This window comes from Schistocerca serialis, chromosome 3 (assembly GCF_023864345.2).
Source record: "Schistocerca serialis cubense isolate TAMUIC-IGC-003099 chromosome 3, iqSchSeri2.2, whole genome shotgun sequence".
NCBI classification, from domain to species: Eukaryota; Metazoa; Arthropoda; class Insecta; order Orthoptera; family Acrididae; genus Schistocerca; species Schistocerca serialis.
Genome location: NC_064640.1, coordinates 45,824,654 through 45,845,218, shown reverse-complemented (window position 1 = coordinate 45,845,218; position 20,565 = coordinate 45,824,654). Strand labels below are relative to the sequence as shown.

The window sequence follows — 20,565 nt, the reverse complement described above, 5'->3', positions numbered from 1 at the left end:
AAGTCAAAATAATTCCATTCAAGCTAAATAAATCCTGCACATCATAACGCAATTTAGCTACAGACATTTTTATTATGAATAAAGCTCCATGGTATCATAGGACATTTTTACAGTTACTGAACTGTGTTCTGTGGTAAATATGACAAAACATTAACTGAAACTTTCTGAGGGGGAATTTGCAAATTGATAAAGTTTTCGGTGCTAGAATCAAGAATGATTGCTGAAAGGGGGTGTAAGTAGATTTATGTTTATGGTGTTCCTGGTGTACTTTGTGAAAAGTACAGTACACTGCTGCATCACATCTGTTTCCACAACCACACAAAACCCCAACTACAATAAGTGAGTGGTATTTCATCATAGCTGCACTTAACATGAATTGACAACATCCTTTTGTGATGAAAATGGGACAGCAGACAACAGGAAAGGTGTTCTACAATAACATACAATCCACTAAGAGGCAAACATTATCTATCACTGATGAAGCATTCTAGTGAAATTTCATAAAGAAACTTAAGAGTTTGTAAAGGGGCTGACTGAATAAATGGTGCCTTTAAGTGTGATTACTGTTACTTTGAGAGTGATGGTAAGAAACATGTTGTAGAATATAACAGGGAAATGAATGAGAGGAGATTAAGAATAGCTTAATAGCCAGTGGCTGTAGAGTTCCCATAAATATAGATGTAACTTCTGACACAGCAGAGATCTGACAAGTTGTTTCACCATGGCTAAACACACTGTCGGATAATGTACATGTTCTAGTACTTCATAAAGTAGTTTTCCCAGCTCACAAAAAGCATCTGTCAGTCACTTCTCTCTGAGTATCACTCATTTACCATCCTCCCTACAGTTCTCACCTCATTTGATTTCAATATCTTGCTACACATCTCTTCTGCTTACAGTATCTTTCTTCACTTTCATGCCTATCATCCCAAATGAGAAATTGCTTGAATAAATATGCAATGGTTAACAAACACTTTGAATCAGAAGGAACAATTAGTTGTAGGCTGTATAAATAAATCAGCTCCTGGGCAGCAACTAATCTTTGTAATAGATACAAAATATTACATGATTCATTTCAGCAGACTGAACTACAATTTGAGAAACAGCCACATTTTGCTGCTGTTCCAGTAGCATCAAGTGGGCAATCAACTATTTTGTTTGCACTTTCCTTTGTTTTACTGCAAACATCTCTTGATGGAAGGTCATCAGAAAAAAATTCCTGGACAATCCCCATTAATAGTATGAATATAAACAGAAGAGAGAACAATGTATTACTGAAACAAATTCAAGTGGCAACTTTAGAGAAATTAGCCTGAATAAATATTCATAAATACTTCTGGGTTATTAACCGAGGTAACTGAAGTTGTCAAACAACAAAATAAAGATCAATGACAATGTCCCATCAACATCTTGGGTTATAATACAGAGTAAGAAGAACTCTCTTAAGTCATTTATTATATAACACAAATTTGAGTATTACTTCTGTATTCTGCTGACTGGATCACACCATGCAACTTCACAATGCCAAATTTATTTCACACATTTAGGAATGGGCAAAGGCAAATGCAGCCATGCGCACACATTCAGTATTTGAAAGTTATTCTGCAAACACATAACATCACATCACACATTCTTATCTACAAAAGAAAGGAAGAAAATATATTACAGTAGGCACAAGAAAAGCTACACAATCAACAACAGAACAAAAAGGATAGATATGTGAAAATAGAGAATGATGTACAGACTTTTGCTTAAAAGAGACAAAGCATTCATTACAAAATATTTCATTAGTTCAGTAATGTTATCTGCCACCACAAACATTTAAAATCTAAAAAAATGAACAACCAACCTACTAATGTTCTTCCCTTTCAGCTTGCTAGTGCGCACGACGCAAGTTCACGAGAAATGAAAGAAAAAACCTGAATTAGTTATGTTGTATGAGATTAACATAACATAATAAAGTAATGACTCAACAATTAATGATACTCTAAAATTAATATGTGCAAGGAAGAATAACTAAATCCTGAATTAAACGAGTTGTTAAATATTTCCTGTTACTTGTTGGTGTCAATACAGTTGTCTAGTAATGACTACCAGTGGTAATTCAATGTCTGATTCATTCAAACAAATATAATTTTTTGCTCATAAATACTACAGGTACCAATTTTTCCAACTAATTTTAAGCATGAAATTGGTTCATGAACATCACCTAAATGGAACACACATTATACCTACATGAACTGCTCAGTCTTCCTTTTATGCTCTTGAATTAGAAAGGGAAAATATATAAGCTGTGGGAATATGGAAATAAACTACACTGGAAATAATTATTCATACAATAAATACTAAACTCCAGAGTCATTAAATAATATTCCACTGATTCACATGATACTGCAGCAATTTAGTGGAATTGAACTACCTGTGTATTCATCCATCATTAAGTTTTCAGTTGACACAGCTGCTTCGTACATGTTTAATGCTTTTCCTATTAAAGCCACCTATCAACACAAAGTATGTTTCATGGGATTAATGTGGTGAAGATGGAGTTCTATTTTACCTTTAAGATAAACTGCTGAATGATAAATGGATGTTTGAAAAGATGAGGAAAACTTACCACGTGTCACATTGCACACACATTACCAGAAGACTGAACAAAAATATAAAAGTTAGTCTAAGATGAAATACTAAAATTTTGAAAGTCTTATGTCAAAAATGTAATCTTATAGCACTCTTTCATAATTTCCTTGCTGAACAATTGCCTCTGTTTAACTTGTGTACCTATTAACTGTAATTTTGCGTTAGTTACGTTACGAGCTGTACTTTTCTGGTTTACGTTCTTTTGTTTTTCTTCAATGCATCACTTCTATTTACTTCATACAGTACATACACTAAGGTGACAAGTGTCATGGGATACCTTCTACTACCGTGTAGGACCTCCTTTTGCCCAGCGCAGTGCACCAACTCTACGTGGCACAGACTCACCAAGCTGTTGAAAGTCTCCTGCAAAAATATTGCGTCAGGCTACCTTCATAGCAGTCTGTTATTGTGAAAGTGCTGCCAGTGCACAGTTCTGTAGACGAACTGACCTCTTGATTATATCTTATAAATATTCAATGGAATTAATGTTGAGCAATCTAGATGGCCACACCACACACTTAACTGTCCAGAATCTTCTTCAAGCCAATCGTGAACAATTCTCACCCCATGACACGGCGCTTTGTCACCCACAAATATCACATTGTTGTTTGGAAACATCAAGTCCATGAACGGCTGCAAATAGTATCCAAGTAGACAAACATAGCAATTTCCAGTCAATGATCGGTTCAGTTCTACCAGAGGACCCAGTCCACTCCCTGTAACACAGACCACACCATTATGGAGCCACCACCAGTTTGTACAGTGCCTTGGAGAAACCTGGGTCCATGGCTTTGTGAGTCTGCACCCTACCATCAGCTCTTACCAACTGAAATCATGACTTATCCGGTCAGGCCACACTTTTCCAATTGTCTAGGATTCCACCAATATGGTCATGAGCCCAGGAGAGGCACTGCAGGTGATGTAGCAAAGGCACTAATGTGTTGTCTGCTGCCATAGCCCACTAATGCCAAATTTCACCGCACTCTCCTAAAGGATACACTCATCTTACATCCAACATTGATTTCTGTAGTTATTTCATACAGTGCTGCCTGTCTGTCAGCACTAGCAGCTTTCCACCGAACACTGCTGCTCTCTCTCTCTCTCTCTCTCTCTCTCTCTCTCTCTCTCTCTCTCTCTCTCTCTCTCTCTAAGTGAAGGTCATTGGCCACTGCGTTGTCCGTGGTGAGAGGTAATGGCTGAAATTTGGTATTCTCGGCACACTCTTGACACTGTGAACCTCAGAATATTAAGTCCCTTAACGATTTAAGAAATTGAAACATCCCATGCATCTAGGTCTCACTACTATTCCACATTCCAAGTCAGTTGATTCCTGTCGTTCGGCCACAATCTCGTTGCAAACCTTTTCACATGAATCGCCTGAGTGCAATGACAGCTCCACTAATACACTTCCCTTTTCCTGCAACACTACCACCATCTGTATACGTGTATATTGCTATCCAATGTGTTGTCACCTCATTGTATATTAATACCATACATACATTATCTGATCGAAAGTACCCAGGTGTCCTAGGATATGTGGAACTGACAAGACTTCACGAGAGGCAGATCCACCAATATATGAAGGGAGGCAGGGAATGTTGTGCTGTCAGTATAGAGGTAGTAACAGCAGAATGGGTCAGTCTGGAGAGGGCAGAGACTCCGAATGTGGACCAGTCATTCAACGACACCTGAGTAACAAATCAATAAGGGACATTACAACTCTTCTGAAGCTGCCCAGGTAGGCTGTTGGTGATGAGATGGTGAAGTAAAAACACATAGGAACAACCACAGCTAAACCACAACCAGGTAGACCTGATGTACCGAGTGAAAGGGAGCATTGAGGCAGGGGGTTGTAAAAATCTTAAGACATCAGCAGAACAAATCTCTCGAGTTAAAAAGTGCTACCAAAAGTCCAGCTAGCACAGTGAGGTGTGGAGGAGTTTAAAAAATGGGGTACAATGGTTGGGCAGCTTTTTGTAAACCACACAACTCTGAAATCAGTGCTAAGTGAGGCTTGAGATGGTGTAAAAAGTGATACCACTGGACAGTGGACAACTACAAACGAGTCATTTGGAATGATGAATCACACTATAGACTTTGGCAATCTGATGGAAGGGTTTCAGTTTGGCGACTACCTAGAGAAGATTACCTGCCATCGTGTAGCGCACCAGCAAGGTATAGAGAAACTTTTATTACAGTATGAGGGCGTTTTTTTATGGTTAGGGTGTGGTCGTCTCGTTGCACTTAAGAAAATGCTATATGCAGAATCATATGAACACATTTTACAGCATTGTGTACTGTGTACAGTAGAAGAACAGTTCAGAGACAATGAGTGTACCAGTATGACAATGCACACATTCATAAGGAAGCATATGTGAGGCAATGGTTTGTAGGCATTAACATTCCTGAAAGGGATTGGTCTGCCCAGAGTCTTGATCTAAGCTCTATGGAACACCTTTTGAGATGAGTTAGAATGTCAACTTCACTACAAACCCCAGCAACAAACATCACTACCTTCTCTGGTTTTAGCTGTTGAGGAAACATGAGCTGCCCTCACCGGAAGTGCACTGGCCGAGTTGAAGTAATCAAAAGTGAAGGACGAGCACATCCCACTAACAGGTGTCTGTGTCCTTTTGATCAGATATCATGCCTATAATCCACCTAAAAAATATGTATTAAGATATTTGACACTTTGATGTATTTACCTCAGTATAAGTAACCACATGGAACAAATAAAGTTCAAAAGTTGTTGTAATCTACTCCTTCCTGTCTACTGCTCAACGCATCCTCAACACTGAGTTATCTTCCTGGCAATGACGTTTGAATTCCACCCAAGATTTTCCATTAACAGTAATTTTTATGATGTATTAGGTAACATCAGCTTTACTACAGTCTGGGACATTATTTTTTACAAAGAGTTCAGTTAAGAGTTAATAATGGTAGATTAGACAATAAAAATAAAGTTATTTCTTTAAATGGTGATGAAGTAGCTACTACATACTGTATATTGTGCATTAGGGTTGACTTCATTTTGCTAAAACTATTTAATCTTGCTGCTGTGGGATTTTGCTGCAAAAGAACTAATCTTTTTTATTGTTTCAAAATTCACAGTTTGATATTTATGTAATATTCAGTAACAATAATCATCCTGAATCCTTGCTTTAAATGTTCACCATGGCATTCTTGAAATTATTAATGGTTGAGTGTCTAATATGGTCACAGACTAACCAGGTCAATGGACCACATGATGTATTGGCACATGATAGTATAAATGAAATTTAAATAGATGTAGGTAGCAGGTACAGCTTTACATATTGTTTGTATATTATACTAGTAACTTCAAATCAACATTATGAGTTGTATCTGTATCAGAAAATTTACTACCACCATTCTATTAACTGGTGACTGCAGATATCACTTACTAGATACAGAACTGAGTTTCTTTCCACACAAAGCTAGACAAACAAAATAAAGAGCAAACAAGGTGAGCACATGACAACATAAATCAGTGTTTTTAAAGAAGAAAACTAATAATGAGAACTATGATCTATACACATGAAAAAAGACATAACTACCATAGGTAACTGCATTGAAAGCCCATAGCTTTTAACATTTTAGTTATTGACTATATTGATACAAGTTTCTAGACTCTCCAACAATCTATTCCACAAAAAAGCTTTCCATATGGAATAATGTCCATAGAAATTCTGTATGTATTTTATACAATAAAAGTAGACTAAAGGAATGATTTTTAATCTCATTATACAAAAATCAGAAGATTTATTTGTATATCACATTTTGTGGACAGTACATAGTTCTGGTAGGACATATTGCAATCATCAATAGCTAAAAGTTGTTACCATAATGAAGGGCATCTGCCGATTGCAACAAGTTATTTCATAAACAAAGTGCTTTCTGAGGTATATTTTTTAGGAAATGATATGTCATCGCTTTCGGTAATTAGATTAACAAACCCAGTTCTTTAATCAATACAGAGGTTGCATTATATTAATACATGCTTCAGTAATGAGTAGATTCATGATCGTGCTGCCATGCTATATTTGTTCACTGTTCCAAAGTGCATGGGGAAAAGCATGGGAATATTCTGCTGAAACACCTTACACAAAAAAATAAAAGTTATATAATTCAGGCAAGAGTCTAATGTCTTGATAATGTCCAGGTCATTAAAGCTCAGCTGCAGATGTGCTTGCTCTGTACAGGGTATCATTCCAGCAATTATAAACACTATGAGAAACCCTACTTCCGATAGAAATATGCCCACCTCAGACAGTACACAAAAATAAGACACAGTCAAATGAAGTTAATTTAAAAGATTAACTGAGATGATGGTTATCACAAAGCAGAAGCTGGACTTTCCAACTTACTACTTCATTGATAGTATGAAAAGAAAGAACAGAAGCACAGTTAATAATGGAAAGTACATTTGATATGCCTATTTAGGGCATGAACAAAAGAAAGAGAAGTTTCTTTAAAGAGGATCTGGTAGTGTCTACACGCAACCATTATCTTAATTTCTCCTTCGTCACCGTCACCGTCACCGTCACCGTCACCGTCACCGTCACCGTCACCGTCACCGTCACCGTCACCGTCACCGTCACCGTCACCGTCGTCTGAGCCAGCTGTCCTGGTTTCGCTACTTAAGAGTTCTCGATCATATGGAAGTTTCATTTCTTCTCTGGAGCATCTATTTCAAAAGGGCTCCAGAAATTTTCTCCATTCTTTTCATCATCCTGTAGTTTTTAGAGATTTAATTCCATCTTCTTTGGTTACCTGTGGTTTAACATGGTACATGTGTCTAACACGGGTGTGAAACTTAGTTAATGGTAACTTTTTGAAGTATTCTGTTATCACATGATTAGTCTCTAGCTTAGTTCCAATACTGTATGCTGGTGAATACTTTCCACCTACCAGTATTGTCCCCCAAAACAATGCTTTCAAGGAAACAAAGTGGATGATATAATTTAAGATGTTCACATTTATTCCTTCTATGTATACTGCAGTTACGTTGGCTTTGTTTAGCTAATGTATCATCAAACGTCTATTTCCAAACATCGAAGTATCAAGTACACCATCAATTTCCTTTGTACACCCTATAATTGTACCCCATTAAAACAAGCAGTAAGTGTGTATCTGTCATTACTTTAATTCAGACCACTCAATCTGCCATCTCTATTTGTACATTAATCCCTGGTTCAGCTTCCTCACATATATCAAATACAAATTGTGATACCTATGGGTTCTAAATACTGACTCATTGTACCTAAGGCTAACAAGAGCAGTCTTAAGCCACACACATTTTGCAAGATTAACACCAAAAGCCTATAAACCATTTTTTTGGAAAAAAGTTTCTTTTATAAAAACTGTGTGCAAAATCATTCCTGGAGTTTTATTTTCTTTTTTATGTTCTACTTTTGCCATACAGCTGCAAAATGCCACTGACAGCGTCCAAGAGCTGCGCTCTTCAAGTTTAGACCTCTCATATAGACGGCAACATCCATCTCTTGACAGCTGCTCACTGTAGCTCTCTGACAAGAAAAACTATACCAGCAGTGTCAGGAGGCTTGAGAGTATTCAGAGTGCTGAGCAGCCATATTGCATCCCTGATCTGTGCCATATTTCATAGTTTGTGCATTACCTTATCTTGTTAATATATTTTACCATATTCATCCCCACATTAAACAGAAGTATCCAAGAAACTCATGTTTTGAGCCATAATATGTGGCTATGGAATGTTTCTTAGTGAAGGAATTGCCTGTTTTACCTCTTACATGAACAGCATAGGCAGTTAGCCTATTTTGAAAGTTCTAGACTCAAAAAATGCTATGTAGCAAATAACATAAAAAAACATCATAGACATATTATACAGAATTAACAAACAAAAGTAAAAGAACTGTCCCTAAGGAGACTCAATCACAGACCAATATAAAAGAATGAAAGATAGGACGCTACCCTCTGTGCCACATCGGCACTGATGTGTCACTCTATAAAGTACAGAAGGATTGTCGGGACAGTGGAGACCACTGTTGCCATGGACACACATTGTGAGTGAATGTCAGTGATGTGTCAGCAAAAAAGGTAATGAAGAAAATAAACTAATTGGACTCGGGACGAAGTTTGCATATAATCAGTTTGTATGAGGAAAGGCCAGTATTATGGAATGAATAATCACTGGACAACAGGAACTGAGATAAGAGGCGAAGTTTGTAGGCCGAAGTGGCTACAGTTTTTAACAGCTCCAGTGAAGAAATTTACCAGAATACCCGTAATTCAAGGAATCAGGCAAAGTAGTTTTACATGGATTAATTAACAGAGAGAAACAAGTGAAATTATGTTTAGAAGTAATCATTTTGGAACTGAGGAAATTGTCGTTTAGCTTCAAATAATACAGTTGTATCTATAATTTTATACAACATGGTATTTATTAATTATATTATATTGGGTGTTGAAGAACCGATCTTCAGGAAATTATGAGAGGTTCCTTCTGTCAATACAAGTAAAAATGTTCAAATAAATCTTTCTATGGAAATGCTTCATTTATCAGATATCAGCCCTGTTGGGCTATTTAATGTCAATGGGTATCAAGATGAAATTGGTGTAATATTTCATAATTACATTACCAAAAATTAAAGAGATTAAATGCAGCTAATGCTAGAAATATTAGTGTCGCGTGCAGTCTGTCCTTAACACCAACAGATTTACACATAATTGTATCTAAATTGGCAATTCTGGGTTCGGTTATAAAGAGGATTTCTTGCACGTTCATTGATACCATTCTTGTAAAATTTCAATATTGTTGTGGATTTTCCATTGCAAGCCCTACAATGAGATTGTTGCATGCTCCAAAAATCATCCCACCACCTAATATGCTCTCTTACCCAACATGAACAGGATAGTTTACTTTCTTTGCCACTAAAAGTATTAAAAGTGTAGCTGCAGCCCAATGCTCTTCCATAGCAACCTCCTCTTTCACACACTAACTACAAGAGAAAAACCTAGCAAAGAGTGATCTCTAAGCTGTCACAGACACTCTCACCCTGCTATGTGTAAATGCTTTCAACATCTGCTCTCAGTAGATTCCCAGACATTTACAGAAAGTATACACAAGGCACTACCACACAGTAACTATCAGCAAAAATTTGCCCCTAGTGTAAACAATTCTGTGAGAATTTGCTCAAAGCTGTTATTCAGCAGCTGCAGAATATTTCAACAAGTCATCAGCTGCAAAAGAAAACCTTTATTTGGATCAAATAAAGGTTTTCTTGTGCAATTGATGACCGACTTTTCATCTTTGTTGAAGTTCTGTGAGAACTATCAGAGTACCAAACTGCCTAAGAGCAAAAAAAACTGACACATACGCCAGCCCCAATTATACAGATGTCTTATATAGTGTTGAAATGTTTTTTGCTGTTGCCCTACTACCTTTGTGACTCAAGCAATGAAGGTATTATTCTGTGTTGATTGATAGTTCACACTAGGGCTGCTGATAAAATAACGATACCCCAATATTTTATCCAAAAATATTGATATATATCAGCAATATTTTTTCACTGGTATAATGTTATCGAAATGCCAATATCAAGTGCTGATATTTTTATTTTATTTTATATTACAAGGTGTACAACTTTGTTTCCACCATTTGCCAATAGGTGGCAACAACGGTAAGTAGGAGTCGAAATAAACAGATCGCAGACATTAGGTAGTTAGCTTGGACCTTGGTCAACATAACCTCATTCAAACATTAGTCTATTTGTGTCTACATCATAAAGTTATTCTTGAATGAAAATATCAGTTTACGACACTAATTCTCATCATTTGCGGGAGGTGTTACTGTTTTGTTTCAACATAAAGAAAACAGCAGCCTAGTCTCATCGAATGCTCTGAAGTACGTATGGTAATGGCACTATTAGTGAAAGAACATGTTGCGAGTGGTTTCAACGCTTCAAGAACAGTGATTTTAACATCGCAGACTGACAATGATGAAGGAAAATGTTTTTTTGAAGATGCAGAATTGGAGACATTGCTGATTGAAGACTCACGTCAACCTCAAGAAGAATTGGCACAATTAGTGGGAGTGACACAGGAAGCCATTTCAAAACGTCTCAAGGCAATGGGCGTGATTCAGAAAGAATGAACTTGGGTCCTGTGTGAGCTGAAACCAAGGGACATTGAGCGGTGTTTGTGAACAGTTGCTTCAGAGGCAAAAACAGAAGGGATTTCTGCATCACATTGTGACCGGGGACAAAAAATGGGTTCATTACAATAACCCTAAACACAAAAAATCATGGGGATGGATCCAGCCATGCTTCCACATCGACGGCCAGAGTGAATATTCACAGCTCCAAGATCATGCTCTGCATTTGGTGGGACCAGCTCAACATCATGTACTACGAGGTGTTAAAGCCAAGTGAAACATCGTAAGTGCTTGTTATCGAATGCAATTAATGCATTTGTGCAGATCACTAAAAGACAAACGGCCGCAATACATCAAGATGCACAATAAAGTGATTCTGCAGCACGACAACGCTCGACCCCACGTTGCAAAAGAGGTCAAAACGTATTTGGAAACATTAAAATGGGAAGTCCTACCTCACCCGCTGTATTCTCCAGACATTGCTCCCTCCGACTAAGAAGTCACAAATTGGATCAATTTGTGGATCGCTTAAAAAGATGAACAATTTTTTCTATGCGGGATTTGTACACTGCCCATAAGATCGGAGAAAGTAGTGGCCAGCCATGGAAAATACTTTGAATGATACATATGTAGCCAATTTGTTTCATTAAAGCCTCAAATGTTTGGGAAAAAACGGCAGAAGCAAAGTTGTACACCTTATACTTTTTTTCACAATTTTTGATAAATATTTGAAGTTATTCTAGACTTTCACAAGAACAACATAATTTTACTTTCATTGTGTGTAGGAGTCTTATTACTTTTTGAGCTTTCAACACGCCCACTCTCTCTCTCTCTCTCTCTCTCTCTCTCTCTCTCTCTCTCTCTCTCTCTCTCTCTCCCTCCCCCCCCCCCCCCTCTCTCTCCCTCCCAACATGTGAAGCAAGTATAGATGGCGCAAAGAAGTAGTCCAATTGCACTGGGGGATGACAGTGTGAATGGAATGACAAGATAGCCAATGTGAAGAAATAGCACACTAATTGCGTTAAAACCAATTTTTAATGCAACTAGTGTGCTATTTCTTCACATCGGCATTCATCAGAAACTGTTGCTGAAACTGATGAACAAAAATCTAAATGACCAGATCGGTCTTTGTGGTGGGCACAGATGTGTGAGGGGAAATGCTAACACAATCAGCACTCAATGCTACCAACAGAAACTGAAACATTTAACTTCACCATGCAATTCTGCCACTACAGCTGCTAGGTCACTGGCGTTTGCAGAAATGAAAAAACGGGGAAGTCAACATAAAATGTTCCAGTCAAATCCAGTACGTGACAAAATCTAACAACGGACACCTTTTACTGTGCCACTTACCTGCAGTTACCATTGCTAGCAAAGTGGTTATCGGCAAGCGTGAATGTGCATCATTTTTCTTTCAATTCTGGATCTAAGTGGGATAAGCAGGCTGCTAGGTTGTTGCTGTACAAAATATCTAATAATACATCAGTACTTAAGCTCTAAAACTGGCAGTGTATTTTGAATGTCCAGCCAATATTTCTATTTGATGGTACGTCGATATATCGATAATTTTTTTTTCAACATATCGAGGACCAATAATGATTTTTTTTTTTTAAGTCAATGTATCGAATTCCAAATAGTTTTAAATATCAACAGTCCTAGTTCACACAGTGGTTTTGGGGTCGTAAGAAAAGGGGGGGAGGGGGGTCAGAGAGTTCAACAGGATGAATGACCTTTTTATTAACCATTTCTTCTCAAATGTGGAATCATCCATGGACCAATAATTTTCCTACAGTGTCTAAACATCTCTCTTCTGACAACTTTTTTATTATTTTTTTGGCTTTGGCCTTGTTTGTCAGGCTACAGTTTTCATTTTGGTTTTCTCCGAATATGGAGTGCTTGGTTGTATAATTATACTTTCTGCATCTTCAAGTGTAGACTTATACTTAATGTTAACTTCAATAAAAAAAAATTTTGCAGGTATGTGGCCTTCATCAGGTTGGTAGTTTTTATTCCTCACAGTATTTTAAAATTTCTACATATCACTATGCAGAGGTTCCTTTAGGCTTGGAATACAAGCCAATATACTAGTGCTTCCGGTAGTTTTTCTGCGCTCATTACTGACATGAAGATGCATCTCTTCATTTATACTGTGTAAATCACTGAAGTGTATGGGAGACGATAAGCGTGTTTTCAGCTGAGATACAGCCATCTGTGCAATGTCTATGTCAGTAATAAATCAGTGGGTTATGAACACCAAACTGAGGAATTAATTTAGAACTGAAAATGCAATTTTAAGCCTAAACCTTAATATTTAAGTTTTATAAAATTAGTATCATAGCCTGAAACTGTTCTTAGATAAAAAAAATAGTATTTGAGTATAGTGTTCTTTCATATTACAGCATTTACTCTATCGCAATTGACAGAAAGTTTCTAATAATGCTGACAACCTACCAGTTTCTTTATGGATCTAAGCTCTCCCCCCTTTAAAAAATTGGGGGGGGGGGGGGGGGGGCAGGAGAATGATTGATTAGAATGATACCTGCTGTATATAAGTAAAATGAAAAGGAGAGAAAGATTTATATATCATAGGAAAATTCAAATGAGAAAAGTACAAGGAGACAGAACAGTTAGCCAGTCTGTCTTCAAGAAGTGGAATTTGAAGTACTGTTGATAGAAACACTCAAAAGTATCCTCTTGTCTTCAAAGCAGGTCAGTTCCTTTCACCTTTGCTTCTCAGAAAGCTGTCCCTCCTCTCCAACCTTCCCCAACCAAACCTGTTTTCCTCGCTCATGAAGAAACAAAGTTGCATAAACTTAGGATGATAACTGAAGAGTATTCACTGCAACAACAGCAAATGTCATTTCAGGAAAAATGACACAAATTAGTCACTGAACACAATAACCTCACAATTATTCTGCACAGAACAGAAACACGTAACAGCAAATGTCATTTCAGGAAAAATGACAAATTAGTTACTGAACACAATAACCTGACAATTATTCTGCACAGAACAGAAACACAACCAGTGCCTACAGGTAGTGTACAAAATTACGAAATCCCCTTGCTAGAAGAAAATTATAAAACAAATAAAATATAAGAATAATTTGAGCTACTAGTGAAGTATTAGTCAGCAAAACAAAGCAAGCCTGGAAACTGTGGGCACTAACATAGTTACATGACTAGGTACATCAATGCTCTATTACAAAGTAGTGTGCATCATTGCCTGAACAATTAAGGAAAGTGACGACAGAAAATGGCTTCAAGGGCACCTACAGTGGCTTGCCGTTAGCAAAATTAAACTTATTGGTGATGGAACATGGAAAGAAGTCACAGCACAGAACAGAAACACGTAACAGCAAATGTCATTTCAGGAAAAATGACAAATTAGTTACTGAACACAATAACCTGACAATTATTCTGCACAGAACAGAAACACAACCAGTGCCTACAGGTAGTGTACAAAATTACGAAATCCCCTTGCTAGAAGAAAATTATAAAACAAATAAAATATAAGAATAATTTGAGCTACTAGTGAAGTATTAGTCAGCAAAACAAAGCAAGCCTGGAAACTGTGGGCACTAACATAGTTACATGACTAGGTACATCAATGCTCTATTACAAAGTAGTGTGCATCATTGCCTGAACAATTAAGGAAAGTGACGACAGAAAATGGCTTCAAGGGCACCTACAGTGGCTTGCCGTTAGCAAAATTAAACTTATTGGTGATGGAACATGGAAAGAAGTCACAGCGCAGATGGAAAAGGTGATAGCACATGTGGACAAAATGTTGAAGCTGCATTAATGTGGAAATTTGCAGCAGAAGGGACATGATGCTGAAATGAGAGGAAATGAAGTATTTACTTAAAAAAAAAAAAAAAAAAAAAAAAAAAAAACACTTAAGTGCAAACAATAAAACTGTCAGCGACAAGATGAATAATGTGTTACTAGGCATAAACTGCTGCAACACTATGAAGAATATAACAACATACCTACTTTGTGACAACTTCACAGGTTGTATAATGAGAGCTTTTACAGCCAGTGTTTACTACATTTGAAACTCCCAACCTGAGAGGCCATGGTCGATATACACTGATCAGACAAAACGTTATGGCTACTGCCCATGCGATGTTGGATGCAGCCTAGTGGCATAGCAGGCACATAACATGGTAACAATAAGTGGATTGCACATGGACGAGGGATCACCCTAGCGAAGATATAGGCTGCAAATGGGAAAATCCATTCGAGTGAGCAACTTTGACAAAGAGCAGATTATTACTGCGCAGAGCCTATGAGTATCTCAAAAACAGCAAAGCTAGTTGAATGTGCACATGTTGCTGTCATGACCATCCACGACAAGACGGACGAGGACAGTGAAACTACCACTAGGTGCTAAATCGTTGGATGTCCCCGACTTCCCAGAATGTGGGGTTCAGAGGCTTGTCTGCTGTGCAAAGCAGAATTCATGGTGATCTGTGTCAATGGTTGTCTCCACAAATGCCACCATCAAGGTGAACAGTGGCTCAAAACATGCAGCACATTACGGACACAGGCTGGTGGGAGCAGTATTATGCTATGGGAAACATTCTCACTTGCATCGGACTTATAATAGTTATCAAAGACACATTGACCTCTGAACCACCTGCATCCCTTCACACTTTATGTCTTCCCCTACGACAAAATCGTCTTTCAGCAGTATAATTGTGCTTGTCTCTGAACCAGAACCGTGCTACAGTGGTTTGAGGAGCGTTATAGTGAACTCTCACTGATGTCTCGGTGACTGAACTCACCTGACGTAAGCCCTATGGAACCCATCTCTGTCACTATCACGAACCATCACCACATACCGAAATCAGTGATCCATTACTTATGTGAATTACACGACCACAGTGTAGAGAATGCCACATATCTCAAAGAGCCTATGAATGAGCTGTCAGAGCCCCGATACACAGAAACAGTGACGTAGACAGACAGACAGACAGACAGACAGACAAGCTATTAAGCATGTGGTCATAATGTTTTGGGTCACCAGCATAAAAAAAATTATTCCTTAATGTTTCACCTCTGACTGCAAGAGACATCTTCGGAGGTGAAAGATCAACTGCATCTAATGCTCAAGGGGCAATAGAATTTATATAGCTGTGAAGAAGGCATCAACATTCGTCACATGATGCTGACTGCACGATTATCTTTGTCTGGTGCCCTATATGAAGCTATATAAATTCAGGGGCTCTTCGAGACAAAGATGCAGTTACTATTTTGCTTCTGAAGATATGTCCCACAGTTGGAGACAAATCATTAGGGAATAGTTTTATGTATAGAACATGACCTCTCACCCTGGACATTTTAAAAATCACAGTTTATGTTGCACAGAACTGACTTCGAGGATAAAGCTGACTAGAGGACGGACTGTGTTGGGGACAGGGACTGAACAGTGATGTGGTTTAATGCGCCAGCTATCTCATTCTAAAACCATTCACAACAGTGGGCCTATGTTCTAGAGATAACATTGTTGAAAAGTGAACCAGATGATACGAGCCATTACAATGGCTTTGGTTGGTAAAACAAAATGATAGCAGAAGCAGTTTAAGGTTCCAGTCAAGTACAAAGAGGGGTGTAGGTGCAACCCCAGTCAAAAGTTAATTTTATTTTCTTTGTCCCTTTTTCTTTACTCTTCACCTACTTCTGATAGCTGCATTCAGTACACTGGCTACAAAACAGTCAACAAAGAGGTAAAGTAAATTGATTTCATACTTAAGATGCAGCTGGTGAATTTCTTTATGATGCTACAATTTATAATTTTTAAAATTATAATCATAGAAATATTGGTAACATAATTTTTTCTTGTACCATGACCATCATATGAAGGGCACCTTACCACAATGGCATTTAATTTTTAATAAATATCAAGGTAAACTTGTGATACATTTGCAATATTAGTTTTTCACATGTTAATTCTGTATTCATAAACCAGCATCTAACCTAAATTCAGCAGTCTTCTTCCTTAATTTTGGTTGTATATCAATGTATTTCAACAATGACAAAATTAAAATTGTCATACAACTTGCATTGAACCCAAGGCCTTAAGAGTGCCATTCTGACAATCCACATAAGGCTAAGGCTACCTCACCACTAAAAAAAAAAAATTACTGTATTACTGGATGGTAGATGAATTTATCTTTTCTGCCTTCTGAGGACAATATCTGCTGTATGAAGGGGATCTAGGGTGAACAGCTTTGGGGTGACAAAGCTGGCATCTTAAGCTGTATCACTGTGCAGTCTTTTGCCAAAACTATCATCGACTGGTTCCTCCTGTTGTGAAAAAAAATTTTACTGTGTGTGATTCGAAAGGCAAAAAAGTAAAAGTGTTATAATGTATGAATAAGATGACATGGCTTCAAGACAGACATACTACATTAGACTTTCAAAAAAAGGTGTAAGAAATAAAGTTGCCCATGGTTTATTTAGATGAACTGTTGATTCACACATATTATACTCTGAATGGATGCTGGCAAAGTGAGGTTGTATCAGGAATTTTGTCAAACGAAAGTGCCAGTCTATGTTTAACTGCTGGGCTATGCAAGGCACTGACGTACAGGCATTAGAGCATGACTACACACCACTTTTAAGACTACTGGAGTTTTGCTCTAACTACTTCCAGCCATGTTTCTCAGACATAAACAGCATGATGCTGTCACCCTCCACAATTTCTTCAGTTGGCTTTGCTGGCTAATATATGGCGATTCAAGTTAAATACTAATAGGAGATGTTATCCAACATTTTGGGTCCACAGCTAACAAAAATCTATTAGAGGAGGACACATTTCCACACACATTCGCCATTGTTTGGTATATAATACTTTACTCCAAGCAGTGATTAGTCGATTTTGAACATATGGGCATTTTCAAGCATGCATGTCTTTGCATTAATGTGTATGCTTTCCACTAAGCCAAGTGCAATTCAACTAGTGAATATTAAATAGTAGCACAAAAAGAATGCAGTTCCTCGTACATACTGGTAAACTTTATTGCTGTAAATTGAAGAAAATTCAGAATGACAGTAAACATACAAGATACCAAATCTGAGACTTGGCAACTTTTCTTTTGAGCAAAATGTTGTGAAGGCTTCGAACAATTATTAAACAGATGAGTTACTTATAATTAGTAAATAACTTGGAATAAGGATAAACAAAATGAAGACAATGCTGGGACAAGATACATAAAATACATGGGATGAACTCAGAAGACAGACAGAGAGAAGGCAGGCACTGCTGTCCAACAGGTTCACAGAGTAGTGGGGGAAAGAATGAAGTAGTATCCACCCACAGCATTGGCAAACAAGACCTCAAAGAGGTACTTTGTTCACTACAACATTTGCCATGGCTCATCTTAGCTGCACACCACTGTCAAAAAAGATTGGAATGGCAGCATATGAAGGAATCACAAATAAATGCAGGATTACTTTGTGTGTGATGCTCAATGACTGAACACAGTTTGTGACCCAGTGGAAAAAAATAAACAGCAAATTCTTGTGTGAAGGCAATCTGGCTAATTGCAAGTGAATGGTGAGCAATTTCTTTCAATACTGGATCACCCATAGCAATCATTCCCAGGAATTTCAACAGCAAATTGTTTCTACATTTTTCCTCCATCCTCTGATAACAGTGAGATGACAAAGCTCCCTATCAATCTTATTTACACTCTGAACTCTTATGACTGTTGTTCAGTTAAGGATGGAATATTTATTAGTAGAGTGTGTGCACATTGTTCCCTTTAGGCATGAAATGCATTTCCCTAATTCATACTATCAGGAGAAATAAAACATCTATCATTAGAGAAATGACGTATATGTCAATACATCTCATTCAATTTCTGCTTCTTACACACAGTACATACATCAGTTCTGTTAGTTACCTAACTCAACCTCAAACAATAAAAATTACACTAAATGCATGAGAACCACCACCACCACCACCACCACCACCAACAACAACAACAACAACAACGCAGCAAAAACACAAGGTGACACTGCAATGTTAACATTTTAACAAACTAGTGCAGCCATCTGAAGATGGGTATCTCTCCAAAATTTGTAATGACAATCACATAAAATCTCTCTAAAAGCATTTGTGGCTGGTTGCAGTCTCCCCCAACCAACAGCCCTTAGGTGTGTGCGCATGCAACCATGTGTACTCTAGTTCAGGAAAGGATTTGTCCAAAAGTTAGTGAAGTCTTCAGTCTTGTTCATGTGGCTGGCAATTACTCAAATCCTCTACTGTTTCGTAGGCTGATACCCTTACTACATTTATTATATTCTACCATGACTTTCCATCATTACCTTTACATCCTTAGTATTTCTTTCTTACACTGTATTCATCATCATTTTTCATACAACATTGTTTTCCAATTCATATTTTCAACATCTGTCTCTCCAGAACTACTTTAAGCCTCTTATAACGAATGGTTTTGAACAACACATTTCATCCACCAATTACCTAATAATTTGGTGGTAATCTCCCAGTTGAACTGGCCTGCATTTGTTTTTCATTTACTAGCTATGTCTTTAATTTTGCATTTTCTTGTACTGATACGAAGTTTGGGAGGAAGTAACTACCGGCGTATTTATGACTAAAGATCTGCAACAATAATTTCACTTTTGTTAGCTGTAACATAACCTTTTGGTGTTTTGCATTTCTTGTTTTAACCAACTACTTCAAACATTTTAGCAGTTACATGTACAATACTATTCTATCCTGTTACACTGTCATTAAACAAAGCACAATGAAGTGTTCACAACCTCATGTTAACACACAGCCAATGATGAGTTTCTGATAAAAATTTTCTGTTAGTTTCAGACTAGCCTGATGTACCAAGTGTATGCCAGTTAACTTCCACATGTATTGTTGACAGCTGATACCATAACATTTTTTTTTCTTCTTTCTTTAATGTAGATCCATGAGACATACAGAATGAAAGGTGTAGAATGTGTGTGAAAGCACACTGAGCTGAAAAAACTACAAACAGGAGGAGAAAGGTGAATGTGAAATTCAAAACTGGAGAAGACTGGCTGACTAGGCATCAAGGAAGTTTGATTTCCCAATGACAAATATAGACAGTAAAATAAAAAAATTAGCTGGACTTTCTTAATGGAACCATTGTGATAAATGCCTGAAGTGATTCAGGGAAACAGTGAGAAACAGAGTGATGAAGCTGAGGTCTTAACTCCAATCCTTTCACTAAATCCGAGTCCAATTCCATCCACAAACTGTAACATACATATAATAGCAGAAACAGAAAGTTTATGAAACTTCCCCACAGATTAAAACTGTATGCCAGACTGTGATTCAACCTGGAACATTAATCTTTCACATGTATATGTTCTACTGACTGAGCTATCCGGCCACAACTCTTGACACACCCACAACTCTACTTCCACCACGACCTCTCTCCTACTTTCCAAACTTTAGAGCAGAAGTTCAATTGCATGCCTTTTGGGACTACAACTCCTGCAGGAAAGGATTCTGCACAGAAATGGCTTAACCACAGCCTAAGGGACTGTTTCCAGAATCAATTTACACACTTCATCTGTGTGTGCACCGATTTGAAACTTCCTAGTAGATTAAAACTATGTGCCAGGTCAAGAGTTGTGTCTGGATAACAATCAACAGAGCATTTGCTCAGGAAAGGTGAAGATTCTGGGTTCGAGTCCTGCTGCAGTGCACAGATTTAATCTACTAGGAAGTTTCAAATCAGTGCACACTTTTCTGCAGAATGAAAATT

At 37.6% G+C, this 20,565-nt stretch overlaps 1 protein-coding gene across 5 annotated transcripts in view; it reads right to left on the bottom strand.

The window, feature by feature from the left end:
- The window catches only part of LOC126469697 (WD repeat-containing protein 7), a 385,995-nt gene that overhangs the window by 331,877 nt on the left and 33,553 nt on the right, over positions 1–20,565 (bottom strand). For 3 of the 5 annotated variants that reach the window (XM_050096866.1, XM_050096868.1, XM_050096869.1), the window contains exon 7: positions 1,850–1,876. The exons of the other annotated variants lie outside the window; for them this stretch is intronic. In XM_050096866.1, coding sequence (XP_049952823.1) covers positions 1,850–1,876 — 27 coding nt within the window. The remainder of the gene's footprint in view (positions 1–1,849; positions 1,877–20,565) is intronic. 5 annotated transcript variants of the gene reach the window in all.